Source organism: Phocoena sinus, chromosome 11 (genome assembly GCF_008692025.1).
Source record: "Phocoena sinus isolate mPhoSin1 chromosome 11, mPhoSin1.pri, whole genome shotgun sequence".
Taxonomy (NCBI): Eukaryota; Metazoa; Chordata; class Mammalia; order Artiodactyla; family Phocoenidae; genus Phocoena; species Phocoena sinus.
The window spans coordinates 35138125-35165475 of NC_045773.1; the positions used below are offsets into that span (position 1 = coordinate 35138125).

Sequence of the window (27351 nt, forward strand, 5' to 3'; positions counted from 1 at the left end):
AATCACAGCAACATCCAGCCAGTGCCCCCTCCCATCTTACCCTCCTCCGGGCAGCTCCGCCCTTCCGCTCTCCCGGAATGCTCTGGGCTGACTCCCGGCGGCCATCTTGGTTGTGGGCAGTCGGCCGCGAGGTTGCGCTTGTTCGGACGCCAGTTCTCTGGTGGTCGCGTTGCGTCCTTGAGGCTAGAGGCTGGAGGGGCGTCGGCAGCCGAGATGACCCAGGCCGAGAAGGGGGACACGGAGAATGGGAAAGAGAAGGGCGGGGAGAAGGAGAAGGAGCAGCGTGGCGTGAAGCGACCCATCGTGCCCGCGCTGGTGCCGGAGTCGCTGCAGGAGGTGAGGCGCCGGGGGCGGGCCTCGGACTCGGCTTCCGGGCGGGGCGGGGGGCCGCGGAGCTGGGCTAGGGGGAGGAGGCTGGCGAACGGCGGGAGTCTTCGGGCGCCCACCCAGGTGGGTGGTGCAAGGGGGTCGTTCCCCGCTTTCTCCTAGGGCACAGTGCAGATGGCCAGGCCAGTGACACCAGCCACTGTGCGAACCCCAGCCTCCCGGGCTATGAGACCAGCACAGGACTGTCACCTTCCTGCCAACTAGTTTGAGGGGGCAGACTGGATGGTGTGTAAGGGCCTTGCCAGTTCCCACTCTCTAGGATTCTCCCACTTGGCGGGGAGGGGGAGCTCACGGTTGGGGATGGGCAGTAAGTATCTAGGGCATGGAGTGGGATGGGGTAGTGCAGAGGACCATAGGGGGAGGTATTGGGCACACACAGCAGGTACCTCCTCCAGCCCTGACGGTCTGGGACAGTTTCTTCAATGGAGGTGACACCTGGACAGAGACCTAAAGGGTGATTAGGAGTTAGCCAGGGGGAATGTGAGGGCAGGAGAACAGCATGGAAGAGACCTGGGCCAAGGGAGGATATGAAATGTTGGAGATGAGGATGTCTGGAATTGAGGAAGAAGAAGGAGCAAGACATGAGACTGGAGATCTTAACAGGGATGGCATCAAGAGGGTCGTATAAGCCAGAGCTTGGCCTCTTCTGAAGGGAATGCAGAACTTGGGAATAGATAGCCAGACTCCGAGCTACATGATTAACTCGTTTAATCCTCACAATAGCTCTCTGAGGTAGGAACTTTATCTAGAGCAAGGAAGTGGCACAGCCTGAATTTCGAGCCAGATTTGTGAATCTGGAGCCTGGACCATTAGCCACTGTAACAACATTTGCTTAACTTCAGTCATGTAACAACTTTTGGTTTTTCCATATCCTCTGTGACACCTCTACCATTATTTGCTGAATAACTGTTTTTACTCAATTTTATGTTAAGCAGTAATGTCCAGGAAATGATATGTAGGATGTATTGGCTAGTTGTTTTCTAATATGTTAAGATAGATATGTAATTATTAAAAACTGCTTGTCCACACTTCGGAAAACTGCGTTTACTACCCCAGAGCTTCGCCATCAGTGTGCTGCAGCCTGTGTACTATTAATGAGGTACAGATGTCCCTGATGGCAAGCCGCCTCATCTGTTTAACTCAGTTTGCTAGATAAATGTTGTCTGCCATAGCACGCAAAAGCTTGAGAAGTGTGCTGCAGAGCACCAGGCCATGTGAGAGTGGTGCCATGGGCATTCAACAAATACCTACTAGGCTCCTGTATGCCGTGCACTGGGCACAGAGTAGTGAACAAGACAGTAGTAGTCCTTTACATGAAGGTTTTGTCTTTTGAGAGAGCAGACAGTAAATCATTACAAGAATGATAAGTGTCATGAAAAGGAGGGGTGCCATAAGATTTTATTGCAGAGGGACAAATAAACCTGGTCTGATGACATTTAACTTTAGACCTGAAGGGAGGAGTAAGATTTAACAGGGAGAAAGAACACTGCAGACAAGGGGAGTTGCGTTTGTGAAGGCCTGATTGTCAGCACAGTGAACTAAGAAATCAGGAGACATCTGGATTGGGAAGATTAAAGAGACTGAAAAGTAAGTGGTTCTAGAGTAAAGCTAGAGAAGTAGGCAGGGTCTTGATCTTGGAGATTCTGGACTGTATCTTATTGGAAAGTTACGGAAATATTTTAAATGAGGACATGCCAAGAAGACACAACTGTACCTTAAGGGCAGAGCAGAGTATGTGCTGATTTAGGAGTCACACTGGAATGTGATTCTCAACAGAGGCATCCTGTTGTCAAAGGGATTGTTCGAGTCCCTTCTTCCCCCACTCCCTCCTGACACTCTGGGTCCCTCAACAGGTTTACGTGGTAAAGGTTCCCTAGTGATTCAGGTTATATTCTGCCCCCTTGAGAATTACAGATCTAAAAGCCCACAGTCATTACTCCACGGTCCTGATTTGTGCTGCTTTGTCAGTCCTTGTTCACTGTCTCCCAGTAATGGATGGTGAAATGCAGCAGAGCTCTCTGACCTGTGAGGATGGAATTGTGAACTCTGGTTTCTTAACCGCAGACTCTTGCCAGATCACGTAAATAGTACAGAAACAATAAGGGTAAAGTGTTTAAAAAACAATGACGAAAATACAGTTCATGCACATTCTCGGAAGTGGTCCATGTATAAAGTCCACTCACTTTCCAGCATTGCAAAACAGTGATTCTGATCTTAAATTAACTTCTTCCCTCACCTTCTCAACCAGTGTTGTCACATCTGAGTGATCATACTAATTACTTCAGGAGCTTTTGTAAATTGCAGATTCCTAGGCGCTCTCTTACTGGAGATTCTGAATCAGAAAATTTGTAGTGAAGCTTTAGGGTCTTTTTTGTTTTGTTTTGTTTTAACAAGGATCTTTAGGTGATTCAGATTTAGGGAACCCCATACTTCACAAGTCATAGTATTCCCCACACTCTTATTCGTTGTTTAACTCTCTTCTCTAGTAAATGGGAAGTTCTCTAGTGGTCAGGACTTCGTCCTGGTCACCATTGTACCCACAGTGATAGGCACAGAAATGCCCCCAAATTATAGCTTGATTTGCGTTGGGTACTTAGGATTTCGTTCACTTAAACAAATATTTGTTGACCTATGTACCCTGAGTCAGATCCTCGGCACACAGATACAAAAAGAGTTTGCATGCAGGCAGAGAGCAATATTTGGATGCCTCTCAGAGAACTCCCTTTACTGAATTATTTTGATACCTTTGAGTTTGATAGTCATTACAGGAAACTAATTTCTTAGTCTAGCCTGTTACCTCTGTGTTATTTAACATGTTACCTGCATGTTATTTACTAAGGTCACACTCCTATGTTTTGTATTTGCAGCAAATCCAGAGCAACTTCATCGTTGTCATACATCCAGGTTCAACAACTCTGAGGATCGGTCGAGCCACAGACACACTTCCTGCCAGCATTCCTCATGTTATTGCACGAAGACACAAACAACAAGGGCAGCCCCTGTACAAAGACAACTGGCTCCTAAGGGAGGGATTAAATGTAAGTCAGAAATGGAGGACGCTGGCGTTCCAGTGGTTAGGACTCCGAGTTTTCGCTGCCGAGGGCCCGGGTTCAATCCCTGGTCAGGGAACTAAGATTCCACAAGCCGTGCAGTGTGGCCAAACCCCCCCTCGCAGCACACACACACACAAAAGAAATGTAAGACCTAAAGAGAAAGCCCAGGGTTGTCTCCTTGGGAGGGCTTCAGTATTCAATGTATGCTATAATCTTGAACGACATCTTCATAGCTTTAATGTATTTTAAAATAACGACATCATTCAGGGTTACAAATGTCATTTTTTATCTGAGCTATCAATTTTAGATTGTACAGAAATAATTATAACAAAAGTAAATCTAATTTTTTAACCCATCAGGATGAATTGGGTATTGATGAAGATGATCTTTAGTGGAAGATACAGAATTGTCACTCCCTTAAAATGATACATCCAGGTGTCTATTAACTGACTGCCATATTTTCTCTTCCAGATACTTAGAGTTTAAATTGAGCTCATATTTTCAATCTGTAGCAAATTGAATTGCTACAATAAGCACTTGTTACAATCTTAGATCAAATCATAATTTAAAGGCAAAAAATAGTATTTCCTTGGAGTAAGCATTTACTTAGGATGCAGTAGGCATCCTATTTTGCAGGTGATGATTAACAGGAAAATTTTTGTGATAGGTGTTAAATATGTGTATTGCATTGTAATCTGCTTTAAGTTTTAAATCAAGGGTAGTTTTAGGAACTTGCAGTTTCTATAATTCTTATAGTAAGCCTTAGGGTTCCATTTTTTAGCATAACTAGCAGACTCTCCTTAAGTCCATTTCTAAGCTTAAGTATAACTTGACAGTGTAAGAATCTAAAATTCGCATATCTTTGGATCTTACAATTCTATTTTAGGAATAAATCTCAGGAATAAAAATGGAAAGAAAACAAAATAATATTTTATAAAAATATAGTGTTCTTTGCAATATCACAAGAACTTGAATACTCATTAATTAAGTGAAATAACACATGAAGGAATAAAACATTGTTATAAAATTGTAAACATGAGAATTACATAGATATATGGAAGAGCCTCTCGAATTCTTTGTAAATATAAAGTAGCAGTGCTCTGATATTAGTCAAAAGTCACTTGAGGTTATAGATTTTTGCAGATAGTTTTATGGCGATGGCTCTTTTCTGATTTTTTTATTTATAAATAATAAGAAGTTTACTTTGAATTCTTAAGATTAATACGTGTGACAAAGGTGAAGGACATGCTACTCGTTGATGAGGGAGCATTTGCTCTTGCTGGATTAAATTAGTATTTTGCCATTTCTTTCTCTTTTTCACTAAATTCTTTATACGCTTCATCTCTGTTCTTTTTCCCCAGAAACCTGAAAGTAATGAACAAAGACAAAATGGCCTTAAAATGGTGGATCAAGCAATATGGTCTAAAAAGATGTCAAATGGTACAAGACGGATTCCTGTGTCCCCTGAGCAGGTTCAGTCTCAACTCTCTTCAGATTCATTCTTTGACCACTGCTATTAGGTTGTAACCATTCGTGTGCACTCCCTATTTCATTATGCAAATTAAAGATGGGATTTCCTTAAAAGAGGAAGAAAAAACATTCTTAACCACCTACAGAATACCTGAATTGGTATTGTCTAGGCAAGCCAAATAATTTGTAAGGTGGTGTTTCTTGTGTCAAGTTGATGAAAATTTAATTTATCTGAGAGTCTTAAGTGTGTAATTCCAGGATCTTGATGGGAAGCTGTATTCTTACTACATCTGTCATTTTAATGTGATAAACCAGTGCTGCTAGGAATGGACATGAGTCTATATGATATATAAATCTGTATTCAACTTTCAGCAGAGTACAGTATTAATTTTGGACTGACTGAATCACTCCCTAAGTGTTAACATTACGGGAGAAATCAAGATTGTGGTATAGGGCAGGAGAATCCACTTGTGACCAATCAATATTTTGTCACATATCTTGGATTTATGATTAAAATTTGCCACTGTATCTGGTCTGTGAGAGAGGAGAAAAGAGGACAACCCCTTTTTGTTTTCTTGCATGGATTCAGAGAATTTTCGGATGCTCTTTTGTTTCAGGCACGTTCCTACAACAAGCAGATGCGACCTGCGATTTTAGATCACTGCTCCGGAAATAAGTGGACAAACACATCTCATCACCCTGAGTTTTTGGTAGGAGAAGAGGTAGGAAACATCTTTACAGTGAAATGGAAGAAGAAAACCTAGATACTATTTGTAAAATTAATTTGCTTTGCCACCTAGTTCTAGTTTTTCTTAGCATTCTGTAATCCTACCCTGAGGACCAGATATTCACACTGGCTCCTGAGATGTTACATACACCACTCTCAACATTAGAACAGTCAGCAAATGTTAATGATAACTTCTGGCCTTAGGTTTTTGAATGTGAATCTAGAAAACCCTGAGAGAAGAGTTTTAACAATGTATTTATCTCCCTGTCTTTTCTAGGCCCTGTATGTTAATCCTCTGGACTGTTACAATATTCACTGGCCTATCAGAAGAGGTCAGTTAAATATTCACCCAGGACCTGGGGGCTCCCTTACAGCTGTTCTGGCAGATATTGAAGTAATATGGTCTCATGCGATACAAAAATACTTGGAAATCCCACTGAAAGATTTAAAGGTAAACTAAAATGACCAGTTATTGGATTGTCTTTAAGATTCTTGGTCAATAAAAGTATACTATACTCAGTTGTTTGTAAGACAGTGTCCTTGAAGCCTTCTCGACCTTAAGCTGTTAAGGATATCTTTTTTCCTTCACTGAATTCCCCTCTGGTGCTTTCTTTTTTTTCTCATTTTGTTTGGTTCTTGGTGTTCCTCTCAACTGCTCTGCAATCAGCAAGCCTGCTCATGTTTATGCCTTCTCTCTGGACCTTTTTTGGAAACATCAGTTGTCTTATTTTTCATTTTATAAGTGTTAAATAGCTCAAAGGGAAAAAAGCCCACAAAACTTCAGCACTTTCTGTTTTTTTTCATAAAACCTAAAGGATAGCAGAGAGCTTTGAGTTTTTATTTTGAGCCTCTAGCCATTGCTGCTACTGCTTTAGAGAGAATCCTCTTTGACGACAAGTGTGGTGAAATTTATTTTGACCTGACTTGAGTGTTAACCATTTTATATTTTTTCTTTGTTCTTTTTAGTATTATAGATGTATCTTGTTAATTCCTGATATCTATAATAAGCAGCATGTGAAAGAATTAGTGAATATGATCCTAATGAAGATGGGGTTTTCAGGTATGTCTGATATCCCAGTGAAATCTGCCTGAAATGAGATTGTTATTTTTTTTTTCCTGACAAAGTTAATCTGATTCACTGCTTTATTGAAATGCTTATTCTGGGAGGGTCAGTGATACTTGGGTGATTGCCTGGAGGTTCCTAGATTTTAATTGAATGTTTGTTGTAGAATCTTTCCTGCTCCCCAGGTGTTCACCCCTCTACCTTTTGTTTTTCAGGGATCGTGGTCCATCAGGAGTCTGTGTGCGCCACCTATGGAAGTGGTTTAAGCAGCACGTGTATTGTAGATGTTGGAGACCAAAAGACAAGCGTGTGCTGTGTGGAGGATGGGGTCTCTCATCGGAACACTCGGTGAGGAGCTTGGGAGGAGGTATTCCCTGCTCCTTCTCCCCACACAGCCTGTTCAACTGAAAGCATCATGAGTTAGAAGTTTTTGTAAGGAATTACATACTCAGATTTTTCTTGTGAAACTAGTAAGATTGTGGAAGTGCAAATTCTAACACGGCTATAAATAGCCGATTTTACCCTTCCCATTTGAACTCTCTCATATGAGTTCACATTAGCAGCTCCTGAAAGCCCTAGTGTGTGTTGTGTGCTTTCCCACGGAGGAAGTATGTATGTTAGCTTTGTGTCTTTCACTATGGTGTGGCAGAGAGATACCAATCACATTCACAGCAAAGCTTTATTTGGGCAAGTCATGTAGGAGAAAATAGGTTTTCAGGTCTGAATTCTCTAGCTAGCTAGCATTTTGAGTATTTGCTTTTCTCGTCATAATTGTTTTTGGTGAGTGAGGAGTAACTTTATCGTGGTCAAGTCCATTCATTATGTCATCTCTGATAGAAGAGGTAATAAAATACCTAGCAGGAGCAGGTTTGCTGCTTGTCTGTCCTGAGACAAGCCCAGCACAGGTAAGCACACTCAGGTAGTGCACACACCAGTTCTCTGCAGCATTTTGTGCTTCCAGGATGGCTTCTTCAGGATGCTTTAATTCTTCCTGTCACCCACATAGGAAGTTTGACTCTGAAGTCATAGAAACAAATTTAAAAGAGGGTCCAAGCAGTCCACGAGAAAGGTTAATTTGTTACCTCCCACCCCAAGTTACAGTGCATTCTCAAACCCAGATTGAGTTGTTTGGGCTCATCCATTTGTAACACCTAATGCCATTAGTTTTCAAAGTATAGAGAAAACACTGGACCCAGGTCTTCTACCACTAAAACAGCACAGCAGTGATCTTTCCAAATCGTAGAAATATTGTTAGTAGATAGTATTCGCTAAGGTTTTCTCCCTTAACTTTGTCTTACGGTGTCACTGCCTGCCATTTCTACATGTTGGTGAGTATAGACAGTCAAACAGCTGTCATATGCTACACATATGGACTTGGAAATGAGCTGGATTTAATGTGTATTCTGTTTCTTGGACAGTTTTTGCAAATAGCATTTTTTGCTTCTAGATGTTCACCACTGGTTTTTGCTAGCTTCCTTTCTCTGTCCCTTACATCCATTCTGTCCTTTCATGCTTTAATTTATCTCTACAACATTTCTTGAAACTTGCTGTGTTTCACTGTGCCTAACTGAGTTTTTGGAGCACCCTTTGCACCTTCTTAACTGACAGCTTACCCATCTGCCCTTTTCTCTTAACACTAGGCTCTGTCTGGCATATGGTGGATCTGATGTGTCAAGATGTTTTTACTGGCTGATGCAGCGAGCTGGGTTCCCTTACAGAGAATGCCAGTTAACAAATAAAATGGATTGCCTTCTTCTGCAGCACCTTAAAGAAACTTTTTGTCATTTAGATCAGGTGGGAGCAACATCAAAATTGCTGATTATTTTTGTTTTCAGGAAAATTGAAGATATTTAAAGCTAATTAAAAATTTAACAGTATTATGCAACCTGTTCAACCCAAGTTTATAAAGCCTTGAGGCTGAAGCTCTTAAGGAGTGAGAGAGTTTTTTGGTAAGGTCAGAGCTGTACGGATGTGTCTCAGGCTCTGGAAAACACAGCTAGTATTTTTAAGAGAGTTTAGCAGATGTCTCTCTCCTTAGGATCTACAATCATTTTAATAAAGGATAAAGATAAACCTTTGGATGTAATGCATAGTAGCAGGTAAATACATAGGTATAGACAGTTAATAAAATGGTATCATTTGAAGCACTTTCTTGGTATTGTGAACAGTCAACATTTAGTCATTGCTGTATATGAATTGCTACCTTTTTATGCTATTTGTTTTAGACCTTTCTTTTTCCAACTTATTTTAAAGCATTTTTCAAGTAATGTAATTCTGAATAAAAATTTTTTTGAGAAACATTAAGACGGGGTAATAACATTTCCCAGTTATTGAGGGAGTTTGCTTACTGGTTTGGACATTGTATTGGTGTGTGTTGATAATGAAGCAAACAAAAATGTACATAGTGGGAATTTCAGGAATGTTGGAAGAGAATCAAGGTACAGTTGAACTCTTGTTTTATTAAGTTCCAGTGGGAGTGGTAGGAAGTTGTAGGGCAGCCCTTTTATAGGTGAGATTTAGATGGCATTTGAAGAGTTTGCATGCACTTTTACTGATTCACTGACAGCATCTTTTCCTGGAATCAGGATATCTCTGGGCTTCAGGACCATGAGTTTCAGATTCGACATCCAGATTCCCCTGCCCTTCTTTACCAGTTTCGATTAGGAGATGAAAAACTCCAGGTAACACATCGGTATATATTTCCATGGGTAGAAAGAAAGGCAGCCAGGTTCAATCAGACTGAGAGAATATGTACTTGCTGGAAACCTCATGAGGTGAGAATGTCAACTGGTTGTAAATTAGCTGCTAACCCAACATTTAAACCACTGGTAGAGTACAGATTAGAACAGATCTGAGCCATTATTTTAATTAGCCAGTATGTGATGAGTTGTTATTTAGAAAGAGGCACCATTCTTACTAGGAAATTATAAAGTAGATTACTAGGCACTTATTTTACATTTACTTTGAGATTTCTGGTGTTATATCACCCATTCAATTTGATGATAAGTTAGTTTTCTGGCCTATCATGCACTGAAGAAATAATGTTACTTCTGAAAGAGAATGCTTACTCGGTCTAACTTATAGGATCTGATCTGCCAGTTTTGTTTTTGGAAGAACAAAATTTATTTAATGGGTCAGTTTTTTCACAAGGCAGTATCCTTGGTTGGTCATTCTTTTCCTTCCATGCACAGGCTCCGATGGCTTTGTTTTATCCAGCAACTTTTGGAATCGTTGGACAGAAGATGACAACTTTGCAGCACAGGTCCCAGGGTGACCCTGAGGATCCTCATGATGAACATTACCTGCTGGCCACACAAAGCAAGCAAGAACAGGTCTGTGGTAATTCTGTGTGAGAGGAGACAGTCTTGTCCCTGTACGAGAAGTTTGTCCATAATTAATGGATCATTGCAGTGGCTGCAATCTGACAGTATACTAAAGCTGATACTGGTTTTAAGACCGTAGATGAAGTCTGTGTTTAAAATCCAGATGACAGATTTCTTTATTCAGCAAACATCAATTTTCAGAATACCAATCTACAAGATACTTCCCTTTTGGCATGTATTTTTAAAGTAGTTTATGTATAATACTTTATCTACTTTTGAATATTTATCCAGTAGTATTTTCAGTAAAAGCTTACCTATTTTTAAATTATCATGCAAAAACTGGGTGGCACAGGCAAAGAGCTGAATTCTTTTGTCCAAAGCTGATCCTAGTTATAGGATGTCTGATTCAGGGGCACAAATTAAAGCTCTTATCTGCTAATGAAACAGCAGCTCATGATGGAGAGAAGAGGGCAGTGAACCTTTTCTAGTTTTTGTTCCTGTCCCAAAGCTGAGCGTGGGGTTCTTAGATAAGGTCTGAAAATGAGGACCCATAACAGCCAGTGGCCTAAGAATTCCAGTGAACTACTACACTTAAAAACTCAGGGGGAAAAGGTTCATCTACATCGACATTTCAATCTTAAAAATCCTATCAGTAATAGCAAAGTTATAGCTCTTTTACTCAGGAGGAGCTGTGGAGGGTTGGAGGCAGGGAAGGCTTTCCCGAGGAAGAGCCATTTGAGAGAGAGGGAGCTAGGGGGAGAGTGAGGTGTTACCTCACGCGCTGCCTGCCCGTGATTGTTTTGGAATTGTCAGCACTTCCTCATCTTCTGCACACCACCCCTGACTCCTAGTTATCCAGGGGTGGGGACCAGGTGCTTGGTCGTAGAACTATGGTGTGTTTCCTCTCTGCAGCACAGTGACAGACCTTCTTTTTATAGAGTGCAGAGTAGTGGGGTAGGGAGAAGGGGGGATCTAGCTGGAGAACATCAACCGTGTTCTATCATAGCCTTACCATCCATTTGATTCTCCTTTTGATTCATTTAAAGTCTGCAAAAGCTACTGCTGACCGAAAGTCTGCATCCAAACCCATTGGATTTGAGGGGGATCTTCGTGGCCAGTCCTCTGATCTTCCAGAAAGACTGCATTCCCAGGAGGTGGATTTGGGATCCTCCCAGGGAGACTGCTTGATGGCTGGCAATGATTCTGAGGAAGCTCTCACTGCACTGATGTCCCGGAAGACTGCCATCTCGCTGTTTGAAGGGAAAGCCCTGGGCCTGGATAAAGCCATCCTCCATAGCATAGACTGTTGTTGTAAGCACGTCTGGGAGCTGGGAGAGAGCAATTACAGGGTTCAGGCTAGGGTGTAGTTTTGCCCTGCAGCATGTTCATGCAAAAGCTTTTGAGCAAAAAAAAAAGAAAAAAAAAATGCTATTAAGCATCTGCTTTGCGCCTACATTGTCAGGTGTTAGGATCTGGTTCCTGGCCTCGCTGAGCATGGAGCCTTGTGGAAGAGACCAAAACAAGTCAGCTTACCACACAAAGATGAAATTACAACTGTGCAGGTGCTACAAAATTGAACTAAAGGGTTCTGACTGAGAGTTTCTGATTGAGGGGTTTAATAAGGAGTTTTTACTCAGGAGGAGCTGTGGAGGGCGGGGAGGCAGGGAAGGCTTTCCTGAGGAAGAGCCATTTGAGAGAGAGGGATCTAGGGGGAGAGTGAGGTGTTACCTTGGTATTCCAGGTAGACGAAGAAGCCTGTGTTAAGGCCAGTGTGGCTGGAAAGCAGGATGTAGGGTGAAGCTGTGGGAAGTGGTGGGTACACTCCACACTGGACTTTGTAGGCCCCCCTAGAGATTCTGGTCCTAATCCTGCTACTAGCAGGGTCGGGGGTGGGACAGCAACATGCTCACATTTGTGTTTTGCAAGGTTCCTCTGACTGCGTGGTAGCATTGTCTAGGATGGGTTGGGAGAGAGACCTTTGAGAAGGCTCCCGCAGTTATCCAAGCAAGAGATGATGGTGGCTTGGCCTGGGGTGGTGGTGGATATGGAGAAAAAGTGTGGAAGGGATTTCACTGTCTTTGCAGCGTCTGATGAAGCCAAAAAGAAGATGTACAGCTCCATCCTGGTGGTGGGAGGTGGTCTGATGTTCCATAAAGCTCAAGAATTTCTGCAGCACAGAATTCTCAATAAGATGCCACCTTCATTCAGGCGAATTATTGAAAATGTGGATGTGATCACAAGGCCCAAGGTATGTTGTACACAGTGCAAGTTGTACTTTTGCCAGTGAAACAGCATTATTTCTAGTTGTAATGTATTGGACAGAGAAAATCCTGGGAGGCGTGGGTTTGTATCTGGGGAGTTCTTAAGGGCTTGGAGCAAGTGGAAAAATTACTTTCAGCAGGTCACAGATGTGGTGAAAGGAGCTCTGGACTAGGGACTAGATTACTGGCTTTTAGTCCCTGCTGTGCCCTCCAAACTAGCATGACTGACTTCTGCCTTTGTCAAAGGACTGGATGGGGCAAGGAGAAGACTGACTGTTCTCACGCTGTCAGCCAGAACAATTCCATTTTATCTCTTTGATATTAAGAATCTCCTGCTGGTCCCTAGACCAGGTGATCTTCAGGGATCTTTTTGGTTTGAACTATCTTGGCAACCATAAACACAGGAATTTAGAAACAGATTGTGTCTGTATTTTATTATTCTCACTGACAATTCCTGGGAATATTTTTATTTAATTTTAATTCTGAGGGAGGGACTGTGGGATATATTTATTCTAGTCAAACTTCAAAATAAGTTATGTCCTTACATATGTTGCTGCCTATAGGGACTCTTTGTGGAATAATAGTAAATAGTGAATAGTAGCATTTTCAGTAATAAAAACTAAAAAAATTTCTTGTGAGTTGAAATAGAAGATGTCTGTGGTTTATGGATCTTTCATGGGTCTTTAATGCAAGTTGAAAATCTGATTTATTCCATATTGACTCAGCAGGGTGTTTTCTGCCCCCAAGTTCAAGTAAATGTCTTGTCTGCTTACACTGAAATATCTTTGCTTATCACCTCTCTAGGACATGGATCCCCGGCTGATTGCATGGAAAGGAGGGGCAGTGTTGGCTTGTTTAGATACGACACAGGAGCTGTGGATTTATCAGAGGGAATGGCAGCGCTTTGGCGTGCGCATGCTGCGAGAGCGAGCTGCTTTTGTGTGGTGAAATGGACAGAAAAGCCACTGTTGGAGACCAACACATAACCTTGTGGTATAAGACTCTTATAGAACATTTATATTCTAATTTATTGACCTAGGTGCTTAAGTTTTATGAAAATAAATGAATTTTAACTTTTATGTTGAGAACATGACATTGGTGTAAAAAATAAGCTGCTTTTGTAGTCAGGACATTTGAGAATAAATATGAACTTAGTCTTCAGTGGTAAACTCTCCTACCCCTTCTTCAGGGTCTCTAACTCCCGATGATCTAAATTGTTGCAGTAGAATGGTTCTCAGGTGGTGAAGCCCTTCATTTAGGTTGGCTTCTGAGAGTCATCAGGCAGTCTCACATAACCATGAGGGGTGGGTGTGTCATTGTGTACCTGAATTGTGAGAAATGTCTGGTCACGCATTTTCCCTCTAATCTAGTACAGCAAGCACATATGTCATGACCTGTGTATGCTGCTACAATTCCAAATAGGAAAGAAAGTTTTTTGTTTTTTTAAAATTTTCTCCTGTATTACAAAAAATATTGGGGCACATTCAGGTGTAGATTTCCAGAGGCAAAGATTTAAGGCTGGGCTGGCTGGCTTTTGTTACTGACATAATCTAGGGTGGGCTTGGGGAAGGAAAACAGTCATTGACCAAAACAGAACAGAAATGAAAACTCATTTGCTTCCTAAAGCCAGATAGAAATGATTTAGGTTAATGATTTTCTAATATGTTGTACAGATAAGGAGACTGCTGTAATTTCTAACTTAAGCATCAGGTCCCCAATTTTCCTTTACCTGAAAAATGAAGTGAAAGTTCTTGGAGTACTTTTTGTTCAGTATGATCCATTGACCTTAATCTGTGAGCAGTCTGAACCAAAGTTTAAATACAGACAGCTATTACCACCAGTGGTCCAGGCCTTGGTGCAGCCTTCTGAGCCCTGGCAGAGGAAGGGAAGGAGGTTTGGAGACTGGAGCCAGCCAGCACAGCCTATGGGCTCAGAGACCTGGGAGGATGGGGAGGATGCCTGATTCCTGCCACTTCCTGCCAGGGACCATCTCGCTTCTCTAGAACTGAGGGTGGGAGTGGGGCTGGGGGAAAGACAAAAGTAGATGCAGATAAGAGATGCAGGTAAGTGGAATATAGAAACAGTAAGGACGGTTGCGGGGGACTTCCCTGGAAGTCCAGTGGTTAGGACTCGGCACTTTCACTGCTGTGGCCCCGGGTTCAATCCCTGGTCGGGGAACTAGGACCCCACAAGCTGCGCAGCATGGCCAAAAAAAAAAAAAAAAGGATGGTTGGAAGTTTTAGGACTTGGAGAAATGCTGTTACTAGAGCATTTTAAATAAATAGGATTATTTTGCATATCTGCTCAGTAGGTTGGAAACAAAGAAAAGTCTGCCAGTATTACAAAATTTTAATTTGCTAGTATTATTTGGGATGTTTGCCTTAAATTTGAAAATTGTATGCTTTTATGTTTTCAGTTTTTTAACAAAATAATTAAATTTATACAATACTGATTTTATGTTTCTGGGCTGTTTCAACACAATTTAATACTGGCTACCTAGTTCTAAAAGCATAATGTATTTCTGTTTATAATAGTTTTTCACATAATAGCATATTGCTCTTATAACTGGTAGATGTTGATTCGGAGGAGGTTGGTTTCTGGTCCAAGTTTTGACATAAGCCGTCTTCTATTACTAGCACTTACAAGCACCGTGAAAACTGATCATGACAAGTGAGCTTTACCACATTAATTGTATTGCCTCAGGCATTGCTAAGTATTTGCTTGTGAACCTGGACACTCTATCCTTCCTTATTTTGGTCTTTATCTGTAAGACATGTATTAGAAGGAGTGGCATGGTCCTTTAAGGATAATCTACAAGAACAATTTAAGACTCATCCACCTGAAACTGATCCACATTCTAGAGCAGATGCAGTCTTGCACTGTGCGAAAGAGGCAAGCTTTCCTAGAAAAATATGGATGCTAATATAAACAACCTTTTTGTGACCTCTGCATTAAGAAAAAGATGCTTTGAGAAAAGTAAAAAGTTGGAAGACTTAAAACGCCACACATCTCTACATTCTGTAATTCTATGGTAGATTCTGTTTTGTTTTTTGGGTTTTTTTTGCGGTACACGGGCCTCTCACTGCTGTGACCTCTCTTGCCGCAGATTACAGGCTCCTGACGCACAGGCTCAGCGGCCATAGATCACGGGCCCATCCGCCCCGCGGCATGCGGGATCTTCCCAGACCGGGGCACGAACCCGTGACCCCTGCATCGGCAGGCGGACCCCCAACCACTGCGCCACCAGGGAAGCCCTAGATTCTGTTTTTTATTTAAGTAAACCAGTGCAATAATTCATTTATAAAAAGACTAATTACTTCAAGAGGGCTAACTTCCAACATACGAATTATTTTTGTTTTGAACACGGAAAGTTATGTAATAACCATAAAACTCTGAATTCTGACAGTGACTTCTAATAGGTAACTTTGGGCAAAAGTAGACATCAGCTCTGCAAGTGATGTATTTTTTGTTGATGTTAAAAGTCACCTGTACAAGAGTCAGATAGGACATGAATCTAGTTCTGAGAGGGAGGGTCCTATGCAAATACCAAGTTTACAAGTGGTTCCACATAGAGTAGGTCATCTGGTCAGCAAAGAGAGGTTCAGCTTGTTATTCCCTATTTTTGTTATCTTAGAAATAAGGACTTGTGTGTGTAATAGAAGGTTTTTCACCTAAGAAGTTATTGAGTGAATTAGTGAGGACTCTTAGGTTTGGCATTCATTAATTAAACTTAGAAAGTTATAGATCTAAACAATTCTACCTACTCTGCAGAGCATGGACTATTCAAGACTGGATATTTGGCTGGGAGATGCTTTATCATTGATTATCTGAATGGTTATAGTTTGGTAAGTGTTCTTTTTTTTTTTTTTTTTTTTTTTTGCGGTACGCGGGGCTCTCACTGTTGTGGCCTCTCCTGTTGCGGAGCACAGGCTCCGGACGCGCAGGCTCAGCGGCCATGGCTCACGGGCCCAGCCGCTCCGCGGCATGTGGGATCTTCCCAGACCAGGGCACGAACCCGTGTCCCCTGCATCGGCAGGCGGACTCTCAACCACTGCGCCACCAGGGAAGCCTTGTAAGTGTTCTTGATTTTTAGGTGTGAAATTGACTTAGCTTTATAGTCATAAATTCAGTTTCTGTTCTTTAATGCCACAGTAGTTAGTAAATTTGTAACAATTTTATTAGCATAAAAACTTTTAATTACTAGACTAAGGTGTATGTATTCAGTTGTGAATCCTCCCTTACTTCCTTTTGCTAAAGCAGGTATACATATGGTTGACCCTTGAACAACACAAGTTTGAACTGGGCAGATTCACTTATATGTGGATTTTTTCAATAACTACATACTACCGGTCTGTAGTTGGTTGAATCCACGGATGCAGAACCACAGAGACAGATAGTGGACTGTAAAGTTATACATGAATTTTCGACTGCACAGGGGTCAGCACCCCTACCCCCTGGGTTGTTCAAGGTTCAGCTGTAATCCTCCCTACAAGTAGCCTGTATGGTAAACTTCAGAATCATCACGGATGCTTTCTTCCTGTAATTGGAGCAGTAGGAAGGCTTTAAGGTCTCCTGCTTCGTGGCTGGGCTATGGGGAGGAGCAGCTGTAGTGGCAGGCGTGCACCCTTCTCCCCATCGACACACGTTGTTTGCCATGGAGAAGCTCTGTGCAGAAAGCCGTAGCATCCTTCATGAGGCGGTATGTGGGGCAGACACTGAGCCCAGTGTCGTTGTCTTTGGTATCCTCTCTGAAATAGACCACCACGTATTTGTGCAGATGAGTCTGGCTTCTCAGATCGCTGCAGAAGAGGTTAAAGGTGATGGGGAACAGGTCTTGGGAGTTCTCACAGGGGCTGCCCCCCCTCTTGCCACAGGTACCATCACACATGGTGTTATCATTGGAAAGAAGGAAAATGACCTTATCCGTGGCTTTCTTCTGAGTGGTAAGCCACTGCACGGGACCCGTCTCGGCTATTTTCTTTTTCTGCCATTTTTCAAGGATGACTTCACTTCTGCAATGGTTTTAAATAAATTCAGTGAAGTAGCAAACTGTGTGATGGAAACATATTTCAGATGGGTAAACCACAAGAACCTTAATGGGGGGCAGTAGTGTGGTAGTAGAGAAGGAAGTCTTCTTGATCCTTTCTGTGGGGGAGAAAAGCATTTGTCATCTGTGGACAGCAAATAACAGGCTTTTACTCTAGTCTAAACTATCGCTGATAAATGATCCCTTGCTAGCGCACATCATCTGAGCACCAGGGATGTTATTACTGCCAGAGAGGAAAATACCCCTGATGTTCCTTTTGTACACATCATCTGAAACACACCAGTGCTTAAACCTTAAAGATGCTTAAAAGATGTATTTTCTAAGTCCCTGTCACTGAATTAGTCCTCTTGATTAAGCCCGTAGCTTTGCAAATAAATTCATAGAAACTGTTCAGGTTTAAGGTACTCTGTTTCAGGTGGGTGGTTGTAAATTTAGTATTTTTAGTGCCATATGTGAACTAGGACAGCTGACCTCTCTGCCCTTCACATCATGTTTTAAGTTGGGTCAACTCAGTAGTTGTTCCATCTTCTACCTACAGGTGGTAGAGTTTCTTTACAGTTCCGTAAGGTTAAGTGGTACCCCCATTTCAGCTGGAACTCAACTGGAATTCTGTCCTATACGTGTTGAGGAATGGAAACTAGGTATGAAACTAACGAATACAAGTCAAACAATAGCCATTAATATAAGTATTTTTAAGGTCAAAGTTTGACGTGGCTTGCTTACCTAGGAAAGAAAATGGGATTAATCTTGTTCTGTATACAACATCACAAACAACTCAAAGACTACATTTATATTTCCTTGTCTATGTGTGGAGGGGAGGAGAAGCAGAGGTTTTCAGTGGGCCGCCCTCTAGCTGTGTATCTATATAAATATTCTGATTTCTTATTCAAGTCTTCAGTGTTTTAGAGTTGGCAAGATCCTTAGAGCATATGAATCCAAATGAGTGTCATTCTTATGCTTTGGAAGAATTACTTTTCAAAAGTAGGAACTAGCATAGAGTACCTATCACAGGTAAAATGTGATTTGTTATCAGCTATCTTTGGCCCATTACACTCGTTGTAGATGCCTCGATGGTAAAAAGAAAACAGGTGATAGCAGATCTGGAGTCCCAATCCCTGCTTTACCTTAGCGGGTGTGGTCCAGTCATTATAGTAGTCTTTAGGAAAGCTCTGAGGCATTAAATAAATGTCTGACTCTTGTGTAATGCCAAAATGTGATTGCCTTTGGAGGAATCTCCTTTAAAAAAAAAAATCCGTTGTTTTTTTCCTCATCTGCGTTTCTTTTTTTTTTTTTTTTTTTTTTTTTTTTCTTTACGCGGGCCTCTCACTGCTGTGGCCTCTCCCGTTGCAGAGCACAGGCTCCGGACGCGCAGGCTCAGCGGCCATGGCTCACGGGCCCAGCCGCTCCGCGGCATGTGGGATCTTCCCGGACCGGGGCACGAACCCGTGTCCCCTGCATCGGCAGGCGGACTCTCAACCACTGCGCCACCAGGGAAGCCCATCTGCGTTTCTTTAAAGAACTGAATTATAACCCTTACCATGCCTCCAGGTCAGATGGATCCCAACCGCCAGCACCCACGTGGCCACCAGCAGAGCCGAGAGGAGGAGAGGCAGCCATCCACCCAGCACACTTCTGCCTGGAGAAAACAAAGCTTATTCATCTTTAGCAGAACAGAAACAAATTTATCTCTTATTTGGAAACTAAAACTTTTATTCAGTGCTTTGTGGAAGTTTTAGTCCCTTTAAAGCCAAGGGTCAGTAGATCTCCCTGGGGTCTGCAGATCAGTGTGTTTTTCCATAGAGTGTCCAGGTGTTTCATTAGATTCTCAAAAGGGAGAGGGGGCCCAGGAGGTTAGGAACAGTCCTCTAAAATCATTTTGGCCTCTTACTCCACATTTTCACTGTGGTAACCAGAGTTTATGTTCGTTTTTTTTTTCTTTGCTGAATTAATGTTATTCTGGGTGCAATTACTTAATACATAATATGGATAGATGGCATTTTTAAAGGCTGTTTTGTCAGACTGACAGATGTGGGGGGTCATGCCACCTGGTTACGGGAATGTTGAGGATCAGTTAAGCTCCAGCGTGTGAAAGTGCTCAGGAATCCATAGGCACTGCGCCTACACAGCAGTCAGGATTGTTAGGAGGTGGGTTTCTAAGACCAGCACCTTTTAACTTTTTTTAAAAAATTAATTAATTTATTTTTGGCTGCGTTGGGTCCTCGTTGCTGCACGCGGGCTTTCTCTAGTTGCGGCGAGCGGGGCTACTCTTTGTTGTGCGCAGGCTTCTCGTTGCGGTGGCTTCTCGTTGCGGAGCACGGGCTCTAGGCACGTGGGCTCAGTAGTTGTGGCTTGAAGGCTGTAGAGCACAGGCTCAGTAGTTGTGGCACACGGGCTTAGTTGCTCCACAGCATGTGGGATCTTCCCGGACCAGGGCTCGAACCCATGTCTCATGCACTGGCAGGTGGATTCTTAACCACTGAGCCACCAGGGAAGTCCCCTTTTAACTTTTGACCCCACCCCTGGGCTAGTTCTGGAAGCATTTTATTTGTCAACCTGCAGTGAAGGTACTAACATCACTAAATCCAGAGAGACATTCTCCAGAACCAGCTGCTCTCAGGCACCAATGACGTGTGTCTCTTGGTGCCACTATTCCTAATTTGTTATCCAAATGTCTGTGTGGCCACAGTGAATTACAGTAACAGCCAGGCCTGGGCCACTGAGACGGATAAGAAAGTCAAAAAGCAGTGAAATGCATGTTCCCTGATATACTCAGTCCCTTTACAGCCCTGACGTTTTTCAGCAGATCCTTGCGGCACTCTGAATATCAATTTTGCACCATTGATTTTGTTTCCCTTTTGTGTATATCCTGCTTGGTCACGGATCTTGATTTCATAAATGAAGCACAGGTACGGAAATATGGAGTCAGCTCAGGAGAAATGAGGGGCTCAGCCTTATTTCTACTTTCACCAGAACTTCTCTTCCCTTTTTTTCTGGCTTCAACCCCTCTCTAGCATTGTAATAGGACATTTTTTTTCCTTGGTCATATGTCTGTCACAAAGACCTAAAATCCAGACTAGTGACTCAAGACCAAACACCTTCTAAGACTCCTGAGCTGTGAACCTAAACTTTGTACATGTTGCTAAGATGTTAATTTCCTTATCTAAAAGGGTTAGGTCACATCCTAATACATATACAAATATGTCCTCCAAAAAACAGAGCAGTGGGACTCCTCTTGACCTAAGCCAGCGCTTTACGACATGTAAGCCCCTTGGGACTAGTAGAGCCTGGTTCCCTGGAAAAGGGGTGCAGTCCTAACGTGCTGATGGGTATCTGCTCCGCCGGGCATGTCTGAGCTCTGCCTGTATGTCCTGGGAATGAAGAACAAAAAGGCCCTTATGTCTTGGGTGTAGCTGTGTCCTACCGGGACCCTCCATGGCCCCACAGCATACACTCAGAGTGGAAAGAGCTGTGAGAGCACCTGCTAGCCCAACTTCCTGTTCTCCAGCGCAGTAAACTCAGTCCCCGAGGGGAGAGAGTTGCCCTTCAAAGTTCATATGCTGATTGGGAACACAAGCCTGCTGATTTCAAGGCCTTTGTTACTTCATTCTGCAGTGAAAATGGAGGCTTGGGATAATAAAATGGCTCAGAATTCCTCTGTGTTTCTGTGACAGAAAATAGGAATAAAAGCACCTTGGAAAGTCAACAGCCACTCACAAAAGCAGAAGGGACCGTGACGGTAAGGTCAGCGTCCTGACCTCACAACTGTGAAGATGGAAGCTGGGATTCCCCATCAACCTCACATAATGGCGAGACTGCTGGCAGAAGCGAGCTGGGGAGAGAACTCATCTGCTCCAACTAGAAAGACTCCTCAAAGGCAACGAGTTGCAGTGCAGTGGGTCTTCAGTCCCTTCCCCTCTCCTCTCCTCTCCAGAGCATCTCGTTCAGCTTTACCTGGACCACACCACCTTCACTTTCCCCAGTCCCTTGAATCACCACGGAAGTTCGAGTTAGTTCCTTCTGGTGCAGGTAAGTGAGACAAAAATCAAGAATTAGGAGCCAGGGACTTCCCTGGTGGCACAGTGGTTAAGAATCCGCCTGCCAGTGCAGGGGACACGGGTTTGAGCCCTGGTCGGGGAAGATCCCACATGCTGCGGAGCAACTAAGCCCATGTGCCACAACTCCTGAGCCTGTGCTCTAGAGTCCGTGAGCCACAACTACTGAAGCCCTCATGCCTAGAGCCCATGCTTTGCAACAAGAGAAGCCACTGCAATGAGAAGCCCGCGCACCACAACGAAGAGTAGCCCCGCTCGCTGCAACTAGAGAAAGCCCGCAGGCAGCAACGAAGACCCCGATGCAGCCAAAAATAAATACATTAAAAAAAAAAAAAAAAAAAAGGTATTAGGAGCCATGCGAATGATTAGATCAAAGACTGCCAGTGAAGACACCGCTCTTCCCAAACTGACTTTGAACTCATTAGACTATGTGTAAGTCAGGATTCACTCCATACTTCTGAGACCTCTACCTTTGGTTGGTTTTAGAGTCACAGGGATGTTTCCAGGGATGCTCCCAGGGACTTGTTTTTCTTTGTCTGAATTAATCAAAATAGCGCAGCATATTTGTACGGCAGACAGTTCTGCCCGTCTCTCTCAAAAGAGAGTCTGTCCAGGAAATCTGCATTCTTCAACAAGAGAAGGAGAGCTGGAGGTTGAGGACGGGGGTGGTGTTGAGGAAACGAAGGGGAAAAAAGTACCTCCAACACATAAGAAGTCCCAATTACAGTGGTATTTTGTATGAGAGCCATATATCTGTTTCCAAGGGGACTGGTTGTAAAGTTCACTTCTACCGTGGTCTCATTCTTCTTACAAGCAGTGATGTTTGGATCCCACAGACTTCCTGTAAGTTGAGAGAGAATCACAAGGCTGGAGTTGCAAACTCAGCCCTCATTTAAGTCCCCATAAGGGCTTCACAAAAACAGATGTACGTTCTGAGGCACACGTCCAAGAGATACTTATTCAACTACACAGTGTGCCTTTTATTTATCATCTCAAAGTAACCTGCTGCCCATGAAAGTTTAGTGACCCCATGTCACTGCTTTGCGGAAAACAGCTTCCCTGGGCTGACGGTGGTGAGAGGCACAGGCTGGGTTCTACTACTCCATTCTATTCTCAACATCCATTTTGAGTGAAGGGCTGGGGTCAGGGTTTCCTCCTTTCCGGGATGCGGGGCAGGAGCCACAGGTTAGGAGACATGTCTGAGTTTATATAGCGAGGGAATTCAGCTAGAACTAGAACACTCTGGGCTCCAGGAACTCCATCCATCAGGCTACTCTGCCCCAGCTTTACTGGATGTCAGGAAATAAGGAAATATCTCACGGCTTAGAAGGTACCCGGACAGGTCCACTCTGAGAAAAAGCTGGTGGTTTCATGTGGCTTGCAAATCAGCGCTCGGTTAATTTCCAGGAACATGATATAGAATACCGTGTATTATTTTCCCCACCCAGGAGGCCATTTCAAGTCCCAGCTCAGAACTGTCTTTAGGAGTTGGGTTCTAGGACTGATTTGAGGCCCTCAGACCCCCTCACATCCCAGTGACCTCCAACACTCCAGATCTCTCCTGGTGGGGGGTGAGAGAGGAGGCACAATGCTCCCAGTCTGCCTTACAGCGAGGAGACGCGTGCACTCAATCTGCTGGGGTTCATAGGGATGCCTGTGGGGTGGGGGTGCCTAAGAGGCAGGGACTGATCCCCCCAAACCACTAACCTCATTAGCACCCTAAGACTATTACCCAGAAATGCACAGAAATCCTTGTAAACCCCTTGGAAGTTGGCCAGTTGGGACTGATTATCCTGAAGGGGCTTATTTAAAAATGCGAAAGATGGGGGCAGGTTCTAACAGTCTGGCCTGTAGGATGTGGACCCCTGTGAGGTCACAGGTTGACAGCCTGCTTCTAGGTCACTACTTTAGCTAACGCTCACACCTTGAATATTTGCACGTCCAAACAGAAGGTGTGCAGGGTTCCTGTGACCACAGTTCAGTGGTACTGGTGTCTGAGCAGGTGGAGGACTTACAGATTCCCATCCAGGCAGGAAGGGCCTTTGGTTTGGGCTAAAATGTTACTTTAACCAAGGGAGCAGGGTGTTTTTTTTTCTGTGACTTGCTCACCATATAAACCTACTAAGAGTCTGTCCATCCCTGGGTTCAGTGGGCACGGCGCTGGCCATGATCAGCCTTCACAGTCTGAGCAATTTGGATACATAACAGCCCCACTCTAGGCCTCAGTTCCTTCATCTTAAAAAGCTTGAGCTGCGCTGACTCACGGTATGAATTTCTTCTAATAACAAAAGCAAATGCTGTATTTACTTACCTGCCTCGATGCACTTTTTTTTTGCATTTCATTATGTGGTCCAGGCAGCCTGGAAATTTGAATGAAAGTTTTTACATTTTAGAAGAAGGTATCTCTGCTCCACCCCCTTGCCAACAAGTGTACATACACATAGGCTTACCACACCTGTAATGAATTGTCAGACATTTCAGATATGAGGTCAGATAGCAGATTCAAATGAGATGCTAACATTATACTCTTAAACAGAAGATTATCTATTCATGAAGTGATAACCAGAGTCTAATTTAAATACAGCCTTTATCAAAACTATCTGTGATCCCCAAGAGAAGACCTAGAAACCAACCATTATTCAAAAATGAGGTTTGGTAATATGTGTAGATACTGCCCCTTCCAGGAGGTGGAGCTTAATCCCACCCTATACCCCCACCCCAGGATGGGGTAGACTTAGTGATTTGTTTCCAAAAACTAAAATTTGGGAAAGAGAAAAATACTAGATTACACAGAGAAGCCTGGCAGACACCACTTAACCAGTGACAAAGGTGAGCACCACCTGTGACGTCCTGTGCATGTCCCCCACCCCTGATAGAGTTATGAGAAGAGTGCTTCACCTCTGCGGAATTCTCACCAAACACACCTGTATCCCCAGTCTAATCATGAGACAAACACCAGACAAACCCAGATTGGGTTTGCAGGATGTATGGCCATCACTCCTCAAGACTGTCATGATCGTGAAACACAGGAAAGACTAAGAAACTGTCACAGATCAGATGAGACGAAGGAGACATGGGGGACTAAATGCCACTGAGACAGAAAGAGGACATTAATGGAAAATCACGTGAAATCCAATAAAGTCTGGAGTTCAGTTCATAGAAATGTACCAGTGTTGGACTCGCAGTTTTGACAAATAGACCACGGTAATGTAGGATGTTAACGATAGGGGAAACTGGGTGAGAAGTATATGGGAACTCTTTGTACTAGCTTTGCAACTTTTCTATAAATCTAAAATTATTCCAAAATATAATTTAAAAAATGAGATTCAGTCTCATCAAGAAAGCTGGGCACTACTGTGTAGTAAATGATGTGATGCCAAGAATACACTGGACCACGACCAAGGAACAATGACAGATTGGAAATTGCCCCATTTGGCTTCGATGCTACACCTGGGACAGGGACAGGCATGGGATACAGAACAGGTGACCCAGCTGAGTAGGGGTGACGTGGGAGCTGCTGGGGCCGGGCACCATGCTGGACCTTCCTCACCCATGATCCCATCTCATCCTCACCCCAACCCCGTGTGTGATGCTGCAGGTGTGACACCAGAGAGCTGATTGTGTGTCACAGAGCAAGGGAAGTAACCCAGCACTCGGTGCCACCTGCCTCTTCACTGCAGCTCAGGAGAGAAACCTACTGGAGTCTGTACATCCTCAGAGAACAGCCGCACGCTGTCAGACTACACAGCCTGCTAGGCAACTGAGGCTGGAACAAGCGTTTTGCATCAACAACAAAGAATGGCTAAAGTGCATCAGTCCAGAAGGACCAGAGTTTGACTGTCAGCTTCACTTCTGCATGTGTAACCAGGGCAAGTTACTTAAGTTCTCAGTTTCTTTATCTGTAAAACGGGGCTGTCCCAACCTTGGGGTTGTTGACGGCTTAAGTGAGATGATGCGTGTCAAGTGCTCAATCAGTGCCTGACACACAGGAATGGGCTTTCCCCTCCATTTCACCGGACTTAATCCTCTCCTTGTGAGTGAGGTGCAGTTACTGTCATGTCCATATTACACACGAGGAAGCCGAGACTCCGCAAGGCCAAACACCTTGTCCAGGGTACCTGGCTTCTCTGTACCAAACCATATACCAAAACAGGTGTCCCAGCAAGACAGTAAGAGAAGAGTGAGGAAATGTACCTGGTGAGGTGAAGTTCACAGCCAGGGAGGGGCCGTCTTCATTCATATTTGCATTGGGGATGTTATGGGCCCCAATGAAACAGACTGTGTTCAGCTCTACAGGAAAGCCAATGTAGGAAAACGTCCACTGCAAGGCAAAGCGGGAAGCCCTGAATTTCCAAGTTCTTCTCATTTATAATTTAATTCCTTAACCTACTGCTGAAACTCATGTCTCTAGTCAACGTCTGCTAAGGAAATGGACCCCACACGGTTTGCCAGTGTAACTCACAGAATCAGAGAAGTGTAAAATTCTAGAGCCAGGATGTAATTTAAGTTCAGCTTCCCTCACTTTGCTGATGGGGAAACTGAGGCCCAGGGATGCTGACTTGCCCAAGGCACACAGCAGAGAAATGGCCCCAAATGGGATTTGAACCCAGGCATTCTGCTTCAGGCTCCAGGCTGTAGCTCTCAGCAGCCTGTTTGTGAGCACAACATCCACACCCCCAACAAAGGACCTGGATTAGTGGCAATTAGCCAAGTGTCTCCAAGTGCTTACTTTGACCTAGAAGATTCCCTCAGTCCTTCAAGGCACAGGGGATGAAAAGAAACCGAGTGCCATGTTGAATACGGTCAAACCACAAGCTTTCATTTGCCAATTAGGCAAAACACCATCTTTTTCCTTAAATGCATACACAAGGGATGAATGCTGAGCTGGTTCCACTTCACAGTTTGAGGGAGACTGCATGGCCCCATGGTAGGCTATGATGGGCCATAGATTAACCACTAGTACACTTGACCCTCAAGCCTGGCCATCACCTCCCTTAAAGACCAGAGGTGGGTTTTTTACCCCTCTCTGCACCTCAGCCATCTCTGCTACAAGCAGGGGATAACTCTAGACCACCATGAAGGTCCCTTCACACTCTAATGTTTAACTGCAGGCTTTCAGGACAGTCTAGAATATTTATTGAGTTTTCCCAGGTTAAGGACTGGCTATGCCAAGAAGATAAGTAGAAGAGTGCAGTCCATGGTGCCTTTCCCAGGTGCTTTAAAAAATTCTTCTTCTAATATAAAAGGACTCACCTGAGATACTTACAAAATCATAACGCAACTGTGATTTCATCATGTTATCTTTTAAAAAGAACTTTTAGGGCTTCCCTGGTGGCGCAGTGGTTAAGAATCCGCCTGCCAATGCAGGGGATAGGGGTTCGAGCCCTGGTCCAGGAAGATCCCACATGCTGCGGAGCAGCTAAGCCCGTGTGCCACAACTACTGAGCCTGTGCTCTAGAGCCCGTGAGCCACAACTACTGAGCCTGCGTGCCACAACTACTGAAGCCCATGCTCTGCAATGAAGAGTAGCCCCCGGTCTCTGCAACCAGAGAAAAGCCCGCACTAGCAACGAAGACCCAATGCAGCCAAAAATAAAATCAATAAAATATATAAAATTTATTTTTAAAAAATAATATAACTTAAAAAAAATAATATCATCAGTGTCTAAGAAAGGCTAGTATTAAATCCTTTGGAGTTAACTGCTCATGTCTTTTTATAAGAAAAAATAATTAGTACTTTGGTTTTGTAATAAAATACTGGACCTAAAAGGCAGCTGCAAGTTCCAGTGACATGACACAGTGTGGTTAAGTCCACCAGCTCTGGAATCTGATCCTTCACGGCCTCAACATTTCTAAACACCTTGTATGACAGAAGGAAAGACTTTTGATAGTTTGAGTAACCTGAGTTGGGTGAAATTCTCAGTCGCTCATCTTTGTCTTTTTAAAGCTGAACTCCAAGGGATATCATC

The 27351-nt window shown here is 43.5% G+C and overlaps 2 protein-coding genes and 1 pseudogene across 3 annotated transcripts; 1 reads left to right on the forward strand and 2 right to left on the reverse strand.

Annotated features, from left to right (window-relative positions):
• On the forward strand, positions 1 to 19556 carry ACTR8 (actin related protein 8). Of its 2 annotated transcripts, XR_004352329.1 has the most exons (16): positions 1 to 336; positions 3255 to 3425; positions 4802 to 4912; positions 5528 to 5632; positions 5915 to 6088; positions 6604 to 6697; positions 6916 to 7048; positions 8341 to 8494; positions 9286 to 9381; positions 9892 to 10032; positions 11070 to 11334; positions 12108 to 12271; positions 13089 to 13277; positions 15391 to 16356; positions 17159 to 17227; positions 18682 to 19556. XR_004352329.1 is itself a non-coding variant. In XM_032650079.1 (13 exons), exons 1-13 carry the CDS (start codon positions 214 to 216, stop codon positions 13230 to 13232), a joined length of 1875 nt encoding a protein of 624 aa, XP_032505970.1. In that variant the 5' UTR covers positions 2 to 213; the 3' UTR covers positions 13233 to 13445. The 2 variants fall into 2 exon arrangements, 1 of the variants encoding a protein (XP_032505970.1); XM_032650079.1 differs by lacking the exons at positions 15391 to 16356; positions 17159 to 17227; positions 18682 to 19556 and having other exon boundaries at positions 2 to 336; positions 13089 to 13445.
• Positions 16838 to 18594, reverse strand: LOC116762727 (interleukin-17 receptor B-like). The gene is made up of 2 exons (XM_032650082.1): positions 18456 to 18594; positions 16838 to 17296 (listed from the first exon to the last, which is right to left on the reverse strand). Exons 1-2 carry the CDS (start codon positions 18476 to 18478, stop codon positions 16873 to 16875), a joined length of 447 nt encoding a protein of 148 aa, XP_032505973.1. The 5' UTR covers positions 18479 to 18594; the 3' UTR covers positions 16838 to 16872.
• LOC116762726 overlaps positions 17295 to 27351 on the reverse strand; it is an 11088-nt pseudogene continuing 1031 nt past the window's right edge.